This window comes from Poecilia mexicana, unplaced genomic scaffold (genome assembly GCF_051168715.1).
Source record: "Poecilia mexicana isolate PSO_F unplaced genomic scaffold, ASM5116871v1 scaffold_15, whole genome shotgun sequence".
Taxonomy (NCBI): Eukaryota; Metazoa; Chordata; class Actinopteri; order Cyprinodontiformes; family Poeciliidae; genus Poecilia; species Poecilia mexicana.
In genome coordinates this window covers 15,471,856-15,493,744 of record NW_028263384.1, presented here as the reverse complement: position 1 = coordinate 15,493,744, position 21,889 = coordinate 15,471,856, and the positions used below count along the sequence as shown (strand labels likewise).

At 42.6% G+C, this 21,889-nt stretch overlaps 1 protein-coding gene across 4 annotated transcripts in view; it reads left to right on the top strand.

Moving 5' to 3' along the window:
* Nucleotides 1-21,889, top strand: part of dlg5a (discs, large homolog 5a (Drosophila)) — a 42,476-nt gene that overhangs the window by 12,938 nt on the left and 7,649 nt on the right. The window contains exons 3-25 of one of the 4 annotated variants that reach the window (XM_088013056.1): nt 2,115-2,183; nt 3,066-3,240; nt 3,554-3,697; nt 4,289-4,472; nt 5,275-5,534; nt 5,651-5,963; nt 8,341-8,571; nt 9,230-9,414; nt 9,557-9,682; nt 11,743-11,875; nt 11,966-12,093; nt 12,172-12,347; nt 12,661-12,764; nt 13,981-14,073; nt 14,244-15,275; nt 16,249-16,366; nt 16,490-16,634; nt 17,440-17,573; nt 17,693-17,782; nt 18,089-18,257; nt 18,659-18,736; nt 20,639-20,801; nt 20,978-21,111. In XM_088013056.1, coding sequence (XP_087869182.1) covers nt 2,115-2,183; nt 3,066-3,240; nt 3,554-3,697; nt 4,289-4,472; nt 5,275-5,534; nt 5,651-5,963; nt 8,341-8,571; nt 9,230-9,414; nt 9,557-9,682; nt 11,743-11,875; nt 11,966-12,093; nt 12,172-12,347; nt 12,661-12,764; nt 13,981-14,073; nt 14,244-15,275; nt 16,249-16,366; nt 16,490-16,634; nt 17,440-17,573; nt 17,693-17,782; nt 18,089-18,257; nt 18,659-18,736; nt 20,639-20,801; nt 20,978-21,111 — 4,384 coding nt within the window. The remainder of the gene's footprint in view (nt 1-2,114; nt 2,184-3,065; nt 3,241-3,553; nt 3,698-4,288; nt 4,473-5,274; nt 5,535-5,650; nt 5,964-8,340; nt 8,572-9,229; nt 9,415-9,556; nt 9,683-11,742; nt 11,876-11,965; nt 12,094-12,171; nt 12,348-12,660; nt 12,765-13,980; nt 14,074-14,243; nt 15,276-16,248; nt 16,367-16,489; nt 16,635-17,439; nt 17,574-17,692; nt 17,783-18,088; nt 18,258-18,658; nt 18,737-20,638; nt 20,802-20,977; nt 21,112-21,889) is intronic. The other 3 variants (XM_088013054.1, XM_088013053.1, XM_088013055.1) reach the window with 3 other exon arrangements.

The window sequence follows — 21,889 nt, the reverse complement described above, 5'->3', positions numbered from 1 at the left end:
ATGCTGTTTGATACTTTCAACAGTGTTAAAAATTAATCGATTTAAAATTGAACTCAAGGAAAAACAAATTGCACATTAGCTTTGTCTGTTGGCTCATCTCACCTCCAGATGTCTCCTCATCATCCATCACTCTTGTGATGATGCAAACAGTAGATCACACTGGTCTTTGAAGAACTTTTAGAAACGGGTTAATTTTGCAGGGAAGCATAACCTGCCCAGCTGTAGCAACCCAGCGACTGGAGCAGAACATGACCAAAAGGCAGAAGACAGACACACACTTACAACTCGGGTCCGCAGGCTGTACCGCACACACACAGCACCTTGGAGGAAAAGAGCTTTAGTATTTAGTTTAAAAAGTTAGAGGAAAAGAATGCTTTTAAGGAAAAGTCAGTCGACATACTACTCTAGTCATCATGATCAATTTTGTAGGTTAGCTGCAGTAGTATTTTGTCTGTGTCCAATAACCTGTAGCATATTTTGTCTGTTTTGGTCCCTTAGTATAAAAAGTAAGAAAACGGGATCAATCCGTCTAAAAAAATTTGAACTGGAAAAACAAATGCGACAATCTTAAAAGAAAAAAAAAAGTGTAGAGAAATGAGATGCGTGCAATTACTGAGTGAATTTTATCATCTGAGGGTGTTTCTGTCCATGCAATATCTGTCCTCATAACTTTGCCATAAGGTTGCCCTCAAATACGCCTGTTTTTCTTTTTTCTTTGCATCAGAGCTTCACTGAGTTTGCCTCTAGGATATTACGAAAAGATTTATCGTACAACTAAGCTGACATAACGCCTCGCAGTGGCTCCCGTCTGTTTTTGTGAGACACCGTCAGTCACATACTGGGTTCAAGAAGTCAAATATTGCATCGGAAAGCCACCGAAGACACCGAAAAAGCAACATGCAATAAGGGAACCGCTTTTTGCATCGATGTGCTGATTGTAGAGAGTTACTGCTGTGCAACTCCACAGCACTTCTCATCATGTCTGGTGGAACAATACGCAATCAAAGCTGTGTGCTGGAAGCACTTTGCAGAGCAGGAGGGTTGAGCGTCAGACAGGGAATGTCAGAACATATTAAAAGCCTTTGCGCTTTGCTCCTCTCCTCCCACCCCTCCAATATACACTTCTTCCTTATCTTTTCTGTGACTTACTTAGGCTATCTCTTTTCATCCATCCTCTGCTTGCCCATGCCCCCTCTGTTTCTCCTCTCCTTTCCTCCGTCTGCTGGCCCTAAGATGGAGTGGCTCAGTCGCACAGAGCTCATAGTTAATTAGGCTTGGCCTCGTCACACAGGAGAGCTGCAGCTAAAGCCAGTGGGAAGCAAGGGCAGAAGTAGGAGTCAAGAACTGCTGCTGTCAAACTGCGACTTGACTGCCACTGATGAGGCTGGCCACCATTTCCGCTCTCTTTTAAATCCCAATTTTTATTTTATTTTATTTTTTTATATACACCAGCAAGTTCCTGGATTCTGAGTTATCCACAAGATTATTGTGGTTAGAATAAAAAGGTCCAGTTTATATGAATTTGTTTCCACCTGGATTTACATGAAGCGTAGTTTGTAATGACTGCATTCGGTTGAGCTTTGAGTTTTTGACTGCAGTGTTGGCAGTCATAAACTGAGCCAAGCTGGCCACGCTATGCCCTGTTTTCACAGGATGACACAGTTTCCTGACGGTTCCGTAAAATTTACGTGGTACGCTTTTGCTCAAGACGCACCATTAAAATATAGTACATCTTGCACACCTCCGTTCTTCGTGTTATTATTCTGTAACACTCTGAGAGGGGCCCACAGAAACCGGCCTGCCAGTTCAAAAAGCACACCTCAAACTCGGCTCAGAGCAGATCTCTGAAAACAAACGGAGAAAATTCTATCGATTTCTTCATTGATCTGGGGAAGGTTTATTAAATGCAACGCGTAGGATACAATAACAGGTATAAAAGTCAGATTTCTAACCTGGCTGTTGAAAGAAAAATGGATTATTTCAATTTGAATTAATATTAATATTGTGCATTAAACAAAGAGCTGAGTATATAGTATTAATTTCTCGTCTCACTGTACTGTGGGTTTATCATTCTGTTCATGCTGTGCGTCTGAATGGCTCTCCTGTCCTGGCAGGTTCCACCTACAGCGTCCTGTCCACCATGCCATCAGACTCGGAAAGCAGCAGTTCTCTCAGTAGCGTTGGTACGTATAAATAACGAAAGACTCCTGCTGCAAATTTTTTTTGCATCGGAGTGGGTGGGTGAGGTTGGAATCCAAAACGGGCCAAAACAATGCCGAAGTAAATCCAGGAAAATGAAGGAATGTGTTTATAAATGCCTGATTTAAAGGACAGGAAGTTGGATTTATTTGTCCTCTTAAAGCCCACAATGTGTGCAAAAACACTCGACCAATTCTTCCCTGTTTTCTAAGGAGGTTTGCCATGTCTGCCTCTCCCTGTTTCTGACAGAGGTCCAAGTGACTCAGCTGTGTTACATAAACCCAAGAAAGATCCAAAAGGTGACTCAAAGATGCACATAATCCCCAGACTTCCTGCCGGGGGTGTTCTTTTGAAGAAAGCGATCCTGAATGTGACTCTGAAATGATCTTCCTGATCTGACTACTCGACAAAGATTTACAATATTTAAGCATAGACGCTTTACTGGAGTGGAAAAGTACTGCAATCCATGTACTGGGCTGAAGAATCTTATTAGAGTTAAGACTGAGAAATGACTCCAATACATAAAATCTGAATTTCAGTTCTGTCTCTCAGTTGTGTGTTGATAGAAGTACTCGAATAAACCATATTTAATAATAATCTTAATATTCTGTTACTAGATAGAGCAGATCATCCTAAACTCGTCTCGTCTTTCTTACTTTATCATTTTTCTAGTATTTAAACATTTTTTTGAGTTAAACAGCAATTCTTATCATGAAAGTTGGGAAAAGACAGGCTGTGTAGTAAAAGCGACATATTTGAGATGATCACCATATTCAGTATTTCTCGTAGCCATTTTGTTAATCAGTTAATACACTAAATAGTTTTGCTGTGTGCAATAAGTGGCTCAAATGGGCTCGTTGTCACAGGTTCCCCCGTAAACGGTGAAGCGTCCTCCCCGCCCCCAGCCGTTAACGACAACCGTCACGCCGGCGACAACCTGGACACCATCCTCCTGCAGCTCCGCCAGGTGACCAGGGAGCGGGACGAGCTTCGGAAGCGTCTGGCGTTGGCATCGCCTGGGACCACCTTCGATGACTGCAGGTACAAAACCTGGACTGAACCGTTGTTCTTGGACATTTAAGGTTTTTTTTTTTTTTGTGATATGTTCCTGGGAGCAGCACAGCTTGATCAGTAACGGTTGTTTATCCAGGAAGGCAAAGCCACTGGGATTACAGTGTCATCAGTTCTTTCTGCTGTCTTTTCATCTGCTAATTCTCTGCACTTTGGAATAATGTTGACTCTACAAACACAGAGTATTTGTCCTTGAGCTTGAATGAGCTTTAGTCTTCAGGCTTTTAGAGCATTTAAACAATACATGGCAGAATTCTGAGTGCTTGCTGCTTTTCTTTTATAGGCCAAATCCCAAAGCCAGCCATGACTACGAGCGCCTGAAAAGCCAGTGCATGAGGGCCATGGGAGACCTGCAGTCTCTTCAGAACCAGCATACCAAAACACTGAAGAGGTGTGAGGAGGCCGTGAAGGAAGCCGACTTCTACCAGTAAGCATCCCTCCAGTAACGCCAGTTTTCATCTCCACATTAGCAGTGAAGGCAGCATACGGCAATATGCGTCGATTAGCCAGCGGTGGCGTCTGTGCCACTCTGCTCGTTTCCGAAAAATGTAGGTTGAACATTCTGTCACGAGCCACCTGCTAGGAATAATAAAATTTTACTGCATTGTTTTACAACATTCGTACCAAATGCTGGCATGGTGCTTCCATTAGCCTAATTGAAAGCGCTCCCCTTGTAGCTACAGCCAGCTTTCACACTAACACACCTCTGGCTGTACAGAAATCCTGCTCGCTTTTTAAAAGCTCGAAAACGAAGGCATTTATGAGATTGAGTCGTTCAGCGTGACGGCTCGGGAGCCGAGGCCACGTTTCTGATCGCGTGTTATAGCTGCTTGAGAGTTGGAATATTTTGAAAAATATGGAAAAAATGCTGAATCAGGAACTTGTAACCTTTTGGAAAAGCACGAGAAAGTATTTGGGTCTTTAATGTGTCGCCATATTCAGAAAATCCCATTCTGTCCCTGTAGCTACTTTAGTATTGTCCAGGTATATTCCTGCTCATCTTTCCCCCCTCCCCCAGTATGCTGCACAGCCGCGTCCTGGGCGACCAGGCTCTGCTGAAGGAGGAGATGGAAACGGCCAGGAGGGAGAACGCCCAGCTTGTCCGAGAACACAACCACCTGAAGCAGAACTGCGAGGAGCTCAAACGACTTCACAGTCAAGACCAGAAGGAGTTGGCAGACCTTCGGCTGCAGCAACAGCAGGTACACAGCTGCGACACAAACTCATCTCCGAGTGGATGATGAAGCCGCTCGGATGCCGTTTTGTGAATATGACAGTCAATTCAATTAACATTTGTTTCTGTGCTGAAAGAAACGATTTAAGATTTTTCAGTGTGTTCTTTTTTGTTTGTTTTTTTTTTTTTTACCTAAAATAAAATGATAGAAGTCTAACCTTTTATGTTCTACGCAGTGAACAATTTGTTCCAAGGGAATTGCGACCCTTATTGTATTACTGTAAATTTCTCTTACACAGCACCCATGGGTACGCTGCTGTAGTTCTAAACAGGGCAGGAAAGAGGAGGGAGATGCATGCAGAGCATTTCTGAAAAGGGCAAACGCAGAAGAAAAGGGCTTGGCCTCGGCGAAGGGCATTCTGATCTAAACCGTGTTGCTACAACTTCACAGTATAGCCAGTGTATGTTGCATAGCCGAGGTCAATCCAGCTAGCCGAGGTCAATCCAGCCCTAGGGTGATGGCAGATCTCTCAGGAATCGGGAAGACTGGATCAGCAAGACTGTCGGGAGAAAGTGAGAGGGAGAGAGAGACTTACTGAGAATGACTCGAGTCTGAAGGACAGACGCTGTACGTAATCAGTTTAAGTCGTTAAGTTTTATTCAAGAACACAAGTTCAGGTCAATGAGTCTGCCTATTTCTTTTTATCAATCGTATTTTTATTTGATTGTAAATAGAAACCTCTCTGCACACCGATGCCATCTGCTGCTGACATGGTGCACAGCAGTAGCAAGACAATAGTTCACCGTTTTACGTGCGCTGCCCTGTCCAGGTGATGAGGGAGAAGGGCTCGTCGGAGGTGTTGAATCAGTTGTACGACACTGCGATGGACAAACTGGAGGGCGTGAAGAAGGACTACGACGCCCTCAGCAAGCGCTACGGCGAGAAGGTGGCCAACCACAACACCGACCTGAGTCGTCTGGAGCAGGCGGAGGAGGAGAACCGCCGGCTGCAGAAGCAGATGAACGCTTTGCTAAAACAGCAAGACTCGGCCATGCACTACCAGCAGCAGTTCTCCACGTCGATGAGGAGGTGAAAGCACAAGCCGAGGGCGAAAGTTTAAATCCAAGCCACCATTTGATCAAAACGTCTCAGCAGGTGACGGTGAAACTCTGAGCTGATTCTTGCCGCGATCCTTTGGTCCGCAGGTTTGATTCGGTGCAGCAGGAGCTGAACAAGTCGTCGGCTCAGAACAAGGAGCTGCAGAGGGAGATGGAGCGGCTGCAGTCGGAGGTGACGCGCTACAAAAACCTGCAGCTGAAGGCGTCCAAGGACTGCGAGAAGTACAAGGAGGAGAGGGATTCCGTCTTCAATGAGTACCGCCTCATCATGAGCGAGAGGGACCAGGTGATCAAAGAGCTGGATAAGCTGCAGACCGAACTGGAGGCGGCTGAAGCGCGACTGAAGAACACGTCTTCAGAGCGAGTAGTGGCTAGTGAGGAGTTGGAAGCACTCAGACAGGTGGGAGTTTAATTTATTTTGCATGAGCAGTTTTGCCTAATAATAAATAGTTTTTCATAAAGAGGAGTCATTTTCCATGAAAGATGCTGTAGATAAAAGTACGGATTGAGTAGTTTGGACGAGATCCAACACAAGAAATCCAAAGTTCAGGTGACAAAAACCTATGGACAGGACATGCGTCGGTGTTGCACTGCACAAATCTGACATTTATTCTATTGAAAAGTTGCCAGCAGAAAGCCACGCAGGGAACACAGGAAATATGTGAAAGTGGACAGACTGAACTTTTTAATCCACACTGTGAAGGGATACTAACGATAAACATCTAGAAGGACCTAGCCAAAGTCTAGACCCAAATCCAATTAAAAAACTTAAGCTATTTCGCAAAGAAGGACGGGCCGATGATTTAACCTCTAGATGTGCAAAGCTGTTTGAGACAAACAGCAAGTGACTTCCAGCTGTAATTTCCAGCTGTAATAGATTTGTTTATTGAGTCTAAGGGGAAAGGGTGCTGAACACACCCGCAGAGCACGTTTTTCAGATTATTTGTAAAAAAAAAATACATCATGTACTCTTTTCCTTCCTTATTATAGTCTTGTGCCACTTTGTCTTGGTGTATCCAGTTAAAATGCATTAAATATTGCGCACCGTAACATGAAAGAAAATCATGAAAAAGTTCAAAATGTACAACAATAGTTGCAGCACTCTATACATAAAAACTACTTATTTGCCACATAAAAATTTTGCATATAAAGTTCAACTACTGTATCTTCAAGTAGATGTATATTACTTAGCAAAAAGGGATTGTGAGGCAGATTGAAACTGATTGAAAAGGAGCGTTAAATATCTCCATGTTTGGTGGGGTTGTATCTGGAGTGCAGATGCTACGTCAGACATGAAGTGCTGTGTTTTTGTGCCTCTGACAGACATTTATCACCCAGATCCAGTCTACACTTTGTTTTTGTCCCTTTTACAAGTTTCACTGTAGTGGTAAAACGCTGTTACGTAAACACAGCCCTCGCTGCTTTCTGCCCTCTCACTGGCTGACTGAGCACCGTTTTTAGTCTGCATGTCTGATGAGACGCAGATTAGCATCACGTTATTAGGATTGAAGCTTCCACTTTTTTTTGGTCTATAAATGCATCACCAGTATTATGTACTATGATGCGACTCTTTTGAGCAGAGTAGAAATCGGATAAAGGTTAGGCGCATGCATGGGGGTAATCTTGCAATCCCCTCATTTGCTGTTGGATTCAAACTCATTAAAAAACCTGCTGCATCTTTTGTTATGGTCAACAGCATCTAATTGTTAGATTGAAATAAATACAAAAAAAAAAGAAATGGTGTTATAACTCTGATAGTAATCAAAATCTCAATCTGACAATCAGATGCTTGAGAGCACTACATATGTGTTGACCAGTAAAAGCCTGATTGCTGCATCTCCAATTAAAATTAAACAGGGCTCTGATTATGAGACATTTTAGCTGTGGTGGGGCTTAATTGTCATCAAAGCAAAAAAAAAAATCTACAAGGAAAACAGTGTGCTAAATTTAGGTTACCACATACTGTGAATTACTTACACTGCTGGCTTTGCAGGAAAGCCACAGAAAATGAGATGCTGATCTGTACAATTCTGATGATGTTGCCGGAGACACAATGGGATGGAACCCATACATAAAAACAAATGGATGAGTTGCACTATGAAGCAAGATGAGCAAACCTGGACGTTAATCCGGCTCGAAACGACTGCGTATTCTCACAGCGGTTGTGAGAATACGCAGCCTCTGCTTCCGGCTGCGTGGACGTGAACATATAAAGGGCTGTTTGCTGCGTCGTCACTTCTGCTGCCACAATATTTTAATCCTTATGAAATCTACAATTTTCACCCTGACAAAATGATGGCACTCTTGGACTGAGTTCATCATTTAGATGGTGCACAGTGTGTAATATTTTTATTGAGGAGCTTGACGACGGGTCAAGTTTCTAACCATTGTTTGTCACATTCTTTGTGCAGAGAATCCTGCAAGTAGAAAAGATCAATTTGGTTCATTCTGAACCTAAACCAATATTTGTTTAAGATTATAATCCAAATGCAATATATCGGTGTTGGTTTATTGAAGAACAGTCAAACGTGTTGACATTGAATTTTATTAGTCAACAACATTCAATACCTACATTGGATTGTAAACGTAGTTTCAGTGTAATTTTTTTTTCTACTCGTGTTCCGGGGTAGTTAACGTAACCATTAACAAAACATTAAAAAAATAAATAAATAAAAATAAGGCGGCATGGCGTAAAGTGTCTTCTGCTAGCTGCATTTGGTTTGTGGAAACTGCAGTTTCAGTGCGAGTAATTTCGACCGCCGTTGTTTTTGATAAAGGAGCTGAACTCGTCACTGGTGGACCGGGACAGGGCCATCTGCGAGCGGAACGAGCTGCTGGAGAAGTACTGCGACGAAGTGAAGGACAAAGCAGAAGCCCAGAAGGAGCTGAGCCAGGCCTGCAAGGACATCGAGATGGTCCGGGAGGAGAGGGACGTGGCTCGCAAGGAGAGGACCGAGGCCATCATTCAACGGGATCAGCTGCTGCGAGAATACTACCAGGCCAGACAAGTAGTCACTCATTCTGCTGCTCTTAAAGTCTCTCGAAGTTATCCGTTTGTTTGATTCTGTTTTTTTTGCACGTAGGAGGCGACGCACCACCAAAGCATTGTCGCGTAGCATAGTATTTATATATTTGCTCTTCACACCACTTATAACCTTTTAACTGAGCCTCTCTTATAAAGTCCTGAACTAAGCCTTTAACTGGAACTTTTATTGGAAGAGTTTGACAACTTAAGCCACTTTCATTTAGGAAAGTTTACAATTGCAGTCAGTCCTGGAAATGATTGTAAAACTTCATGAGGATCCGTGTGTGGCGTCCACATATGTTGACATGTTTGACAATTTCTAGGAATTAAGTAGCAATTCCTCAAATCATTAACATGAAGCCCAGGATAATTTAAGTAGAACATCATACTCATAAATGTGGTCATTGGCCAACTTTTATTTAGTTATTTGTTATATAATGAAAAAAAAGAAAGAAGAAAATTCAAGGTTTATATTCAGTAAGTCTTGCCAGCGTGTCTTCTCGACTTAAAACTCTGCCTCTTGTTTTTTGCTAATAATTTTTCACTACACATTTAGATTAAGTACTTGATATGCATACAAACTGTGACATTATCAAAATCATTGTTTTAAAAATTATTTTTGTTTTAATCAATGTTCTCAGAAACAAGACTCCGCTACCCTGGACATGGAACGAGCCAATAAGGAGATAGAGATGCTGAGGAAGCAGTATGAAGCCATGTCCCAGGAACTGAAGGAGGCCACACAGGAGGCAGAGGTGGCCAAATGTCGAAGGGACTGGGCCTTCCAAGAGAGGGACAAAATAGTGGCAGAGAGGGAGAGCATAAGGTCAGTGTGTGTGTACTTTCAAACCTTTTTTTATGTATTTAATTTTAAACACTATCAGTGGGGCTTTCATACTCGTTACATTATACTTATTTGCACATATTCCTTTACATCCTGCCACCATCTGTTCTCTCTCTTTCCTCAGAACTCTGTGTGATAACTTGCGGCGAGAAAGGGACCGGGCGGTCAGCGACCTGGCCGACGCCTTGCGTAATTTGGACGATATGAGGAAACAGAAAAACGATGCGCTGCGAGAACTCAAAGAATTAAAGTGAGTTCCCTCAAGTTTTTTTTTTTTAATTCTTTTTTAGTGATCAGAGTAATGGTGCACATTGTATTGCCTCTCTCCTATGCCTCTTATACTCAACCAATGTGAAGCTTGGTGGTGATTTTTTTTTTTTTTTTTGGCCTCATTTCCATTTGCACAGATTAAAATTTTATCCCAGAAAGCATTAGTGTTTTAAGCACATGTAAACATTTTAGCTCACACGGTCCCTAATTCTGTTTGGGTGATTCTATGCTGCATGCAAAGGCTCCATCTGCTGGCGAAAGTGGACATGACAGGCATTTCTAAGTCAAAGCTGTGAATGAAGAGATGTTGACTTTTAAGGCTTGAATTTAAATTTCGCATAAAGTTGAATCTGCTACCTGACTATAATTTGGGTTTCATCAGGATCCTGTGCACCCTGTTTTCCCTTTTAAGCCTCGACATCATTTGTGTCTCCTGTCTTTTCAGGTCATGCAGTAACTTGGTAAAAACATTCCCTCTTTATCCTCCTTAAAGGACGTGTACCTCTGGGCTTTGAATGTCATTGCTACCTTGTAGGCAGGCCTCAATAGGACCTCATACATCTTGCTGACAAGTCTGCTTTTAGTTTTTTTTTTCCTGCTTTAAATGTAGTTTATATTCCCCAATCCACAAAGCTGTAAAGTTTTTATAAAGGCATTCAATGTCTTAAAATAAACTCTGAGCTCTATTTTAAGAACTTTGAAATGTGTTTTTTCTGTTTGTGGTAATATTTACTATGGTACCTCACAAGTATTTGTATCTTTCAATTAAATTTATATAGCACATTGCAGCAACAAGGCAATACAAAGTTCTTTACATGAATTAAAAGGAAATGCAAACAAAATAACAAACAAAAGGAAAGGGCAAAGGAAGAAAAAAATAATCTAATGTTGATCTAAAGTATGTAAATTAGGTGCTAAATGAAATCCAGCTGCCCTAAGACGTTTCTTCTTTAGTAAACAGGGCTCAGGTCTGTTATTTCGTCTCACTGTGGCTGTTCTGCGAAGGCTTCAGAGTTTGTGAGAAATGAATCCCCCAGAACCGAACACAGAGAAGCAGCATTCAACTTCTATGCACCACAAATCTGGAACAAACTTCCAGAAATCTGTAAAACAGCTGAAACGCTGAGTTTCTCTAAATAAAGGCTAAAACCCCGCCTGCTTAGAGTTGCTTTTGAACCATAAGAAATGGAACATTGACCAATATATTCAATTGGTATTGACAATTTTGATGATGGCACTCGTCAAAATGTAATGTTTGACACTGGATTGTCAGCTGTTGACTGTCTGTTATTTTATCGACTTTTTATTTCTGTGTGAAGGATTTTGAACTGCCTTGTTGCTGAAATGTGCAATGCAAATAAATGTGAGCGATTGATTGACTAATCAGCATCACAAAGACAATGAACACAGCAGACGGTTCAGGGAGAATGTTGTGGAAATGTTTGAAACGAGGTTACGTTATAAAACAATATCCAAAGCTTCTGCTCAATATACATCAAAACTGACTGCTTAGACTAGGAGAGCATTAATCAGAGGACCAGCTGAGACTCTGGAGGAGCAGGGAGGAGAATCTGTCCACAGGGCAAAGACATTTCCTCCGCTCTACAAATAATGCTTTTGTGGCAGAGTGGCAATAAAGATGCCAATGTTGATAAAATGCATGAGACAAAATATAGCAACCTTAATCATGAAGCCAAAAATTACAGTGGAATAGTTTATACCAAGGCAGATATGACTTGGTAAAAGTAATTTGCTGACTTATGCCAAGTCATTTGCCTTGGTATAAACTATTCCGAGGCAAATGGACATTCTACCAATCCACTTGGTAGAATGGACCGATTAAAAACAAACAAATCCAAAAACCTGCAAACCATATAAAGTGCCAATAGCATTACATTGAAATTTGTGATTTGACCTTCACAGAACGTGTAGAATTGCAAAGGCAGATACAGGAAAAAAAGGACAGATTTAAAAATGTGCTTCGGTCGGATTGAATATGTGTTGGTGGCTGACCTTTTGACCCTGCTGCTCTGTGTTAAGGGAAAAGATGGAGAGCCAGCTGGAGAAGGAGGCCCGGTTCTGTCAGCTAATGGCACACAGCTCTCACGACTCCGCCATTGACACAGACTCCCTGGAATGGGAGACGGAGGTGGTGGAGTTTGAGAAAGACAGGGTAAGACCGAGCCTCCGGTTGAAATCGGGAACAGCAAATCGAATGTAATGAGAAATGAGTTGACTGAGCTGCATATCATTGCCCTAACAGGAGGACATGGACTTGAAGGCTCTCGGGTTTGACATTGCCGAGGGGGTAAACGATCCCTATCTACCTGGAGACTGTGGGATATTTGTTACGAGGGTGGATAAAGGAAGTGTTGCTGATGGAAGGCTGAGGTATGAACCTACTTGGTAAACATTATTGTTGATGGACGTCTGTTAAATTCATCGTCGTTTCTCCTCTTTGGACTCCAGAGTGAACGATTGGTTGTTGAAGATTAATGACATCGACTTGACCAATAAGGACAGAAAACAGGTGGTGAAGGCTGTGGTCAACGGAGGCGGATTGATCAACATGGTGGTACGAAGACGGAAGTCTCTGGGAGGAAGGCTGGTCACCCCTGTTCACATCAACCTGATGGGACATAAAGGTACATTACACTTTAATTACGCACACAGAAACGATAGGAGAGGTTGTCTTCTGACAGGGCTGAAACGGACAGCGTGAGAGGGATGTTTCACTGTAAAAATCTATCTAGCTCATCTAGTCCTGGGATCCTTTCTTTCATCTCTCCAGGTTCATGTTGTGTCCGAATCATTTATGTGCTATTATTCTGCTACAGGACCTGGTGAAAGTTCAGAATTTTTTTTTAAATTTAAAATTGGCTATTTTGTCTGTAATGGGTGTCGTCGTGGATTTTATTTCCCCCCTGTAACCGTTTGAGTTTCTCCTCTGTGTTTCAGACAGTGGTATTAGTCTGGAAAGCGGGGTGTTTGTCACCGCCATCGCCCAGGGAAGTCCCGCAGCCAGAGAGGGCTCGCTCACAGTTGGAGACAGACTTATTGCTGTGAGTAATTTTTAGACACCTTGAAATCACTTCATTTTTGTTTGTTTGTTTGTTTTTATTATTTTAGCCAATTTTTTTCTCAGCAGTAAGCGCAGATTCCTTTAACTCGGTAATCCAAACCTCAATCCAATCCAGAATTGACATGCTAGGTGGGATTTAGTTGTATCCAGAAGTTTCTTTCCTCCTTTTAAATCCTTGGAAGGAGGGATTGATTGAAAAGAGTTGACAGACTCGCTTTCTCTGCAGATACAGCGGCAAACTCCCACTGAACAGATTTGCAATGAGTTGTTAAGGGCATCTGTAATGTTAATCTGTCAGAAAGAGAAGATTTAGTTTCTCTGTTCATTAAGCATAAACATTTGAGCTTTACTGTCCATACTTAACCAACCTTTTGTTAAGGGAGCTGATTACAAAAAATACACAACGTTCCATTGTACCATTGATTGTACCTCTCCTTCAATTTAAAGTAATTTTTAATGAGATTCCAGAGAACATGCTGGACTCGCTTCACTTTTTTTTTCCAGCTAAGGAAATCAGGGGCTGATTTATTGGCTAGCTGATATATTGGTGCACCCCAAGTTTATACGCACGTAGTAGACCCTGCTAGTGGAGATGATTACATATTCAGTTCAGCATTCTTTAGAGTTTTGAACACAGTTATACAGGTGGCATCATAAACCCTTAAAGTAATGTAAATGGCATGCATAAAGTTAGGACAAAACATGCTGCACAGCATATTCATGTCCATTTTTTCCCCCATTAGAGCTTTAAATAATATATTATTGGCTGCATTAGCTCCAGGCTGCTTTAGTCTGGATAATTGTGTTCAAAACACTTAAGAATGATGAAGTGAAACAAAAAATATGTAATCGTTTTCGCCAGCAGGGTCTATTATTATGTGCATTAACATGTCAGACTTTCTCAGTTTCATGAGATAGCACTCAAGTTGAATCTTTTATGGTGGAAATCTGTTTGAATTTACTGCAAACTAAAATGCGCTGACCTAGATTCCTTGTAGCTTTCCCAGTTTAACGGTGCAAGACGCAATTTCAAGCTGCCGATCCTCTCTCCTGAATGCGTTGTAGTTTTGCAGCTCTTTTAAGAATATTGATGCCAAAGACGCACTCGTAAACACCTGTGGGATTTTAGAAGAGTCACTTTCATGGCTTTTTAGTGCTATGTGACCCGTCCTTATTTACACTGTTCCTCTGTGCAGATTAATGGAATTGCTCTTGATAACAAATCTGTGACGGAGTGCGAGGCTCTGTTGCGGAGCTGCAGGGACTCGCTGAGCCTCTCCCTTATGAAGGTGAGCTAGTTCTAATATCTCTTCCTGAGCTCTCCAGCTCTGTGTGCCCTAAATAGTTGAGAAACTTTAGTAACAAAAGGTATATCTTTTAGTTGTTTTTATAAATCTAGCATTTTTAAAAAAAATTTTTTTAAATCTGTTTTTTGCTTCATTCCTTTGTTTTCCCATAGTTTTTCCCTCACAGCACGTCAGGCCAGAACATCTTCGAGAGCCTGCGCGATTCATCCGAGAAGTCCAACGGACGCATTCTGCTGTCCGAGCTCCACTCCAGAAACGGCCGCAACCTGAAACACAACAGCTCGACGCAAACCGACATCTTCTGCCCTGACGGTGGAAGCGCCAGCTCTGGCAGTATCTCTGGGGAGAGGAGGAAGGTCAGAGGGGAGTCTGATGAGATTTATGGCGATATGAGCAAACCGTTCTCCAGCGTTTCCCTCCACGCCACGAGTCTGCGACCCCTGGCCGACCTGGGAACCGGTCGCTACGGTCCCAGCGCGTTTCAGGAGTGCTGCTCGTACACGAAGGCGCCTTCCTCTTTGCCGTTTGAGCCCATTTCCCACTCCGAATGCATCAGCATGGACACTGCCATGGAGAAGAAGCACAGCGGCGGCACGTGGCCCAAGATGATGGTCGGAGGTATGTCGGTCGTTCCAGACAGCGCCAGTCCGATGTCAGCAGCCACCCAACTCTCCATCTATAAATCACCCAAGCAGAGGAAGTCCATCTTTGACCCAGACACTTTCAAGCGCCCCGAGACTCCCTCCTCCAAGCTGGAGTACTTGGCAGCCAATCAGATTGCGGCCGTAGCTTCACACTCCCCACAGTCTTCAAAGACGGATTCTCTCTCATCCTCTTCTACCCCTACTCCAACTCCTCCTACCCCTCCCACCCGCAGCGACTCTTTTAAATTCAAACACAAACATCAAAGCAGCTCCGCCTCAGACTGTACAATCACCTCCGACGGCAAAGGGGAGGCTTCCATCTCCATGGCAGCAGGAGAGAGCAGAGAAAGGAGTGAGCGAGAACGAGACAGGAATGGGAACCACTACTTCCTGGAAGGAAAGGTCCTGACTTCAAGAAAGTCATGCGATGAGGACATTGGCCGCACCAGAGGCGAGGAGCCAGAGGTAAAGAGGCCTCGTCCTAAATCTGCCCCTGCACTTCGACGTCGGACCCCAAAGATCAGTCATCCCCCCTTCCAGGTAAGTAGATTACACGAGTATGGAGTCCATAAAAGTGTCAATACCCTTTTAAGCTTTTTTACATTTCAGCCACAAACTTCAGTGCATTTTATTAGGATTTATTGTGATAAACCAACACAGAGCAGGGTAGTGTTGGTCTCTGTGAAAACACTTGGGATGGCAGCATCATCCTGTGGGGATGCTTGCTTTCAGAAGGAACAGGGAAGTTGGTCATAGGTGATTGGATGATGGCTGGAGCTCAATGTGGAAAAATACTGGAATTAAAAACTGTTAGAGGCTCAAAACACTTAAGTTAGTCATGGAGGTTGACCTTCTAGCAGGACAAGAAACCCCAACATGCAACCTAAACTACTGGGAATTGGTTTAGATCGAAGCATAATGATGATTTAGAACGGCCCAGTCAAAGTAGATGCTTGAATTTAACTGATAATCTGTGGCAAAGCTTGGAAGTAATTGTCGGCCAGTTTTTGCCAAGATTTCAGTCTGTATGTTTAAATGTGGTGGGAAATATTCCAAGAGACTTTCAGTGGTAATTGATGCAAATTGTGTTCTACAGAGGATAAAAGCCGGCTAAATACTTTTACTTTCAGCTTGACATTGATGCACCAGTCATCTTTTGCGCAGAATCACAAAAGAATCGGACACATAGAAAAGCTCAAGGCGTATTAATACATCTGCAAGGTTCTGTATAAATGTTGAATTTTACTCTGAAACTTTTGTCCTGTGTGCTTGGTTCGGATTCCCTTAAATCTGAATATTCCTAAATGTAATGTAAACACATTTGTAGTGAAACGCTCAATTTAATTTTGTGACGTAATGCGTCACAGCCGAGGAGCTGAGTCAGAGCTTGGATTTTAAGCAAACCTCCTCCGTTGCGTCTCCAGGCCCCCCTGAACACAACACATTCATTTTATTTCGTAGGATGCTCTTGCTGTCATTTTTCCTAGACATATTTGTCTCTGATTCTCCGCAGGGCTACTCCAACGACGAGCATTCACCAGAGTCCAGGGACGTACTGCACTCCCCCGGCCCCTCCAATCGCCACAGTGTCGGCTTGATACCTGCAGTCTACAACGGCTCCCTACCTCCTAGTGAGCTGCTTGCATGCTTTATTGTTGCCAGAATGTTTTGATGACATTTTCTTTAACATCCTGCCTTGTGTGTGTGTGTGTGTGTGTGTGTGTGTGTGTGTGTGTGTGTGTGTGTCCCACCAGATTCAGCCCATCGTGGACTGTCTCCTTGCCCTGCTGTGACGGCCGTGATGAGGAATCCTGTATATACCGTGCGCAGTCACCGCGTTCATACTAGCAACTGTCCATCTGTAGCATCTCAGATATGTCACCAGCACACCCACACCAGGTCAGCTTCAGTTTACCACCATCATCTTTAATTTCTTAGTCAAATCTAGACTTTTCAGCGTTGTTATACTTCAGTAGGCAGAAATAAAACCGCACTGGTGCTCCAGAAGGTTCAAACTTGAGGCCCACCGCTCTTTCACATTTTTATGATAAGCCCCCTACATTTCATGTGGTGACCAATATCACTTAATTTTTATGAATATTATTTATGCTCCTGCTGATGCCACTGAAAAGGTGACCTGGGCAATTTTAATTCAAAGATTAAAACCGTGATTACCGTTGTGTTTTTGTTGGAAATCTTCAGCTATTCAGACAGAAAAAATCAAAACATTTATGTCGGTTTATTCAATAATTGTTTCGTCCTTTTATCTTACGTTTTGCCTTTTGCAGAAGTTCTTTCACTGTCCATGCGTGTGCTTTTTAAAGGCAGTTTAATACAGAGTAACTTTATTAATTATCCACAGAGCAAATGCTAGTTTGACCATCCGGTTACAACCAGTAACTCTACACCAGTAGAATTACTGATCCCAATTATTCTGTTCCCAATGGCTAAACTGGCTAATTAAAATTTCCTTTCTGTCTTAATGTTTGTTTGTTTTTTGTGTGTGTGGGTGTGTGTGTGTGTGTGTGGGGGGGGGTGCGTGTGTGTGTGTGTGTGTGGGGGTGTGTGTGTGTGTGTGTGTGTGTGTGTGTGTAGCTCAGCCGATTGATCCAATTAATCTAAAAACAACAACAACAAAAAAGCACACACTTGTTTTTTAGCAGGCATATTTCATGCTCAATTGTAACTTTGCTTGTCCGTGCAGCCCCCAGCACCAGGGTCGCCTGAGCCTGGACCTGAGCCAGCAGAAGCGCACAAGCGATTACTCTGAAACGTCCTCGTCGCGCAGCAGCAGAGCGTCACACGGTACAAACTCACTGCCCTCCAGCGCACGGCTCGGTCAGTCTGACACCCACGCATGCACACAAACGCATACGAAGGGTTTCTGCCTCCTTTTCCCTTTTGTCCTTCTGGATGTTGTGACAGAGGTTTTCAGTTGTCCGCGTTATCGTCTCCAGGTTCTTCCAGTAACATCCAGTACCGCACGGAAAGGATCAAAATCCCCTCGACTCCCCGTTACCCCCGCTCCATGCTGGGCTCAGACAGAGGTGAGCTACTTCCAGATGCAAACAGCATAATCTTCACTTCATTTTTTCCAGATTGTGATTAAACTGAAAATAAGGTTATTACTATTATAGGATCAATGAACTGGAATTGGTGCTTTCAATGTCTATAAATAAGCATTAAAATGAAGATCCTCACCACAAATTAACGGTTGCTCGAGTAGAATAAAGCGCAATCATTTTTATCTTACAATTAAATCATTGATTTTTTTTTTTTTTATAAGCCTCCAAATTAATTATAATTGTAGACGTTCATTGTCTCCCTTTCTGCTGCTCTTTTCGTGAATCCAGGCTCTCTGTCGCACTCCGAGTGCAGCAGTCCCAGCCTCATCACCCCTCCGCAGTCGCCACTCAACCTGGAGACTTCCTCATTTGCCAGCAGCCAATCACAAGGCTCCATTTCCACGTTGCCGCGTATCTCAGTCAGCCCTGTGCCAATAGGGGAGCGCCGAAAAGACAGGTATCTATTTTAGTGGACTCCACGGCTCGCTTTAAGGTGGACGACGCGTCTCTGTTGTTTACTCGCTTCATGATTACGTTCTTTAAACGTCGGAAGCGTTTGTCAAGCGTATCCGAGTCGCCTCTTGGAAAAAGGGAGAAGATGCAGGAAAAAAAAAAGTTGAAATCCAAACTGTAAATATTTGAAGTTTTTAGTTCTAATATCTGAACTGTGATGCGTCGGCTCTCGGGTGTAGTATGACAGCGTTGCCTGGCTACAGTGCTACCATAACCCACCATGTGATCTGTTGTTGACTAACTTCACAGGAGCTGCGGCACGTCTGTGCGTTGACACTGTGTCTGTCTCTCTGTGATACCTGTCTCTCCCCCGTTCTCTTTATCTTTGCAACCTTCTCCCTCCAGATCTCTTTATCGTAATCGCTCTTTTCTAAGGATTCCTCTGGCTGCAAGGCCGAGGTTCTCCTCTCTCAGGAGCCTCAGGTTTGTCCTCGATCACCCACGCTGCAAAGCAGAGGAATGCCACCACTCTTACCCTTCCCTGCCCCGCAAGTCTCTACAGTGTTTCACATGTTTCTAGAGCAGATAAGATGCTGGATGGAAAGTGAATATCCCGAAGGAGCAGAACACTCTTTTGCAGTTTACGTGCACTTTGTGGAATGCAAAAAGAGGTTTTGTGATGTTTTTCACCCAGCCAACCCCCCCCCCCCCGGGAGAATGGTTTAATTTGGAGATTTCTGTTTCTTTGCATGCAGCAGTATGATTTGTGCCTTAGGAAAACACACAAGCTCAGATTAGCTACACTTGGTGAACTTCAAAGGTTCAGTGTTATTTTTGTGCCTGCACATTGCCCTGTTCATGTCCAAAGACCCGCTTGGATCTCAGTGCATGTCTCAATAATGCTGTATGCATGTGTGCATCTTTGCCTTAGGCCAGATCACCCTTCAGTCTGCAGTATGTATGTTATGCAATGTATTATTCAACATCCAGCTTCTGGGTCATATCTCTGTCCATACACCAGCACTCTAGTTTACCCCGGTCTCTGGCTGCGATCCATCTTCTCCTATGTGCTTATGGATTTGGAAGGCATGTTACAAGCCCAACCTTGTTATGAAGACACAGAGTTCATACAAGTCTCCTCCAAATGAGGGCGTTTTCCTTGTGCTTTTACTGCTCACTTTGCATTTATGTGGTGTGATCTAAACCTTTCCTCTGTAAGCTCGGTGTAAAGCAGCTCCAGAACTGTTTTTTTCAGTAGCGTTCCACAAGACCCACTGCCCTGCATCGTCCAGATTTCTACTGTTTTGCTTTAGATGTTTTTTTTTGTTTTTTTTTTAGTAAAGAATGTTTTATACAAAATTTCACAAATAGGCCTAGTCATCCCCTTTTCTCCTTTGTACAAGTATTAGCAAAAAAAAAAAAAAAAAAAAAAAAGGTAGCAGTAGTACTACACCTACATGTACAATTGCAAATGCCTACATGTCTAAAACCACAGTGCTTGGTAGATCTGTTGGCAAGTAAATAGAAAATCCTGTACATGAGTTACTTTTTTACAGTAGCCTAATCTTTTACTGAAAATTTTTTAAAATGCAAATAAATTGAACTAAATGTACTGGGCAGCACTACCGCTGCTCCTAGAATTTATAGAATCGAATAGAAATATCCTTTATTATCCCACAGTGTTGTTGTCCAGGCATGTAGGTTCACACAAAGATAATGTATTTATAAAATATGCAAAAATTAAGGATGAGATTATCGCATAAGAACACGTTAGAACGGTGTACTCTAATCTAAGGACTATGCAACTGAATATATCACAGGTTTGAAGCCTCAAGAGGGAAGATCTTTGACGCTCTGGGAACCTTTTCTAGCTTCTAGTATTTGTTCCTCACCCCTTTCTTCCTCCTCTTTAGCTAATTCCTCAAGTTTTTTGTAGGATTTACATCTGTGGACAGAGGTGGCCTTGTAAGGGAGTTAATTTGGTGTCCAAAGAATTATTTCTACGTAGATTTGTCCACATGTTTTATAATTAAACTGCTGAAACATTTTATTCCAGTTGTCAGACATGGTAGTGATCTGAGTTTTTTTTTTTTTTTTTTTTTTGCAACCACAAGATTTACTTTCTTTTATTTTCCACGAATGCCTTAATCAGCTTCGAAACTAAAGCGGTAATTTAACAACAAAAAGACAAAGCAGACCTTTTCAGAACATTGTGTTTTATTATCAAAGAAAAAAAAAACATTTGAGTGCTCAACTTTAAGTGTCTAAACAGATAATTCATGCAGGACACTGGGTCCTGAGGATCAGGATTGCAAATCAGTGCACAGATTTAAGGGGCATTTAGTGCGATGCTCCCTTCTAATTTCGATCCCTCTCCCACACCAGGCCGTACTTGGAGGAGCCGCGCAACGTCATCGTTCACAAAGGCGCCGAGCCTCTGGGCATCTCTATTGTGAGCGGGGAGAACGGAGGAATCTTTGTTTCAAAAGTTACTGGAGGGAGCATCGCCCACCAGGCAGGGTTGGAGTACGGAGACCAATTACTGGAGGTAAGAACAACTTGCTGAATGCCACAGGTTGTATCTCAAGGCTGTAAAAATAACAGGTTTTCTCAGATACATGAAAGAAAGCAAACTTGCAGCTTTGATGTGATTATTTATTTGGTTTTCCATAAACTAAGTTACTCATCATTTTCTCCATTATTATACCTTTTCCTCTTAATCAGTTCAACGGTATCAACTTGCGGAATGCTACAGAGCAGCAAGCTCGTCTCATCATTGGACAGCAGTGTGACACCATCACCATCATGGCCCAGTACAACCCACATATGTACCAGCTGGGCAACCACTCTCGCTCCAGGTAAAATTGTTCTCTGTTGTTTTTTCTTCTTTTATTTTTGCTTTAAATCTGTCTTTTGAGAGGTTTTTCAGAAATCCATGCGCTATACTTTCCTTCATGAATAAAAGGTGAAATAATATTTAAATATGTTTTGTAGAGCAGTGTTTTAGAGAAGTAAAGCTTGGTAAGATTCACTAAATTTAGCGGAGATCTTTTTTCTTAGATGCTTGATTTCATTAAGAAACATTTAAGCTTTGGAAACAACTCGAGTCTTTTTACCGTCAATCAGACCTGAAGCTCTTCCCTTTGAACTGCAGTCCTGTCCGAACCCCTCCCATCCCCGTATCCTCTTCCCCCGCCACTAATACAGCTTGAACGGCTGGCCTAGTTGAAGCCTTCGGGGAATTCATTGGCGCAGAAAGGGATCCAGATGGATTTTGCCACAGCGCTCCCTTTTATTTGCTTAATTTTCAAACTGTTAACTCAAATTAAATTCTTCATCTTTTCTGCAAATTCAAATATTTGAGAACCCGCCCCACATTGCTCAAGCAATCACCGAGGCGCAAAGCCATAAATGATTAAATACGAGTTAAACCAGGCAGCTGGTGAGCTCTTGTGCTTCTCACTGAAAGTCTACATTAGGAATTTCTGGCCCTCATTACCAGTAGATAAGTTTGTATTATTGCAATACACACCTTAAGGGTTGCAAAACAAGTTTGTTGCAGTATTTATGCTATTCATTCATTTTTGGTTTATTGCCAAATGTATATATTTGTAGTGTTTTATTTATTTATTGCTA